A 390-nucleotide genomic window follows, 5' to 3' on the forward strand; every position below is an offset into this window, starting at 1 on the left:
TCTCCGACAGCCTTACTCATGAAATCAGAAGATGCAAACTCATCTTCCTTTGCCTCTCCTGCCAATCCTGTGCGACACTCTCTAAACAACAACAACAACAACAATCGCGGCAATAACAACAATCAGGGTAGAAACAGTAACCGCGGTAACAATGGGAAGAACTCCGATAGAGGTGGTCGTAGTTACACCGACGGCGGTGGTTCGGGTGGATCTCAGAACTACGGCGGTGGTGGACGTGGTCAGTATCCTCAATGGCATCAACAATTTCCTTGGCAACAACAATGGCAACAATACCCTTGGGCTCCTCCTCCATGCCCTTACTCATCGTATTGGACTAAAACCAATGCTGGCCCAAAATATCAACAATCTGGTATTCTTGGACCAAAACCC

At 47.9% G+C, this 390-nt stretch overlaps 1 protein-coding gene across 1 annotated transcript in view; it reads left to right on the forward strand.

Moving 5' to 3' along the window:
- The window catches only part of LOC109353829 (putative uncharacterized protein DDB_G0277255), a 5867-nt gene that overhangs the window by 991 nt on the left and 4486 nt on the right, over positions 1–390 (forward strand). Inside the window, exon 2 of the mRNA XM_019596191.1 lies at positions 11–326. Within this exon, the coding sequence (XP_019451736.1) occupies positions 11–326 (316 nt within the window). The remainder of the gene's footprint in view (positions 1–10; positions 327–390) is intronic.

This window comes from Lupinus angustifolius, chromosome LG08, assembly GCF_001865875.1.
Source record: "Lupinus angustifolius cultivar Tanjil chromosome LG08, LupAngTanjil_v1.0, whole genome shotgun sequence".
Taxonomy (NCBI): domain Eukaryota; kingdom Viridiplantae; phylum Streptophyta; class Magnoliopsida; order Fabales; family Fabaceae; genus Lupinus; species Lupinus angustifolius.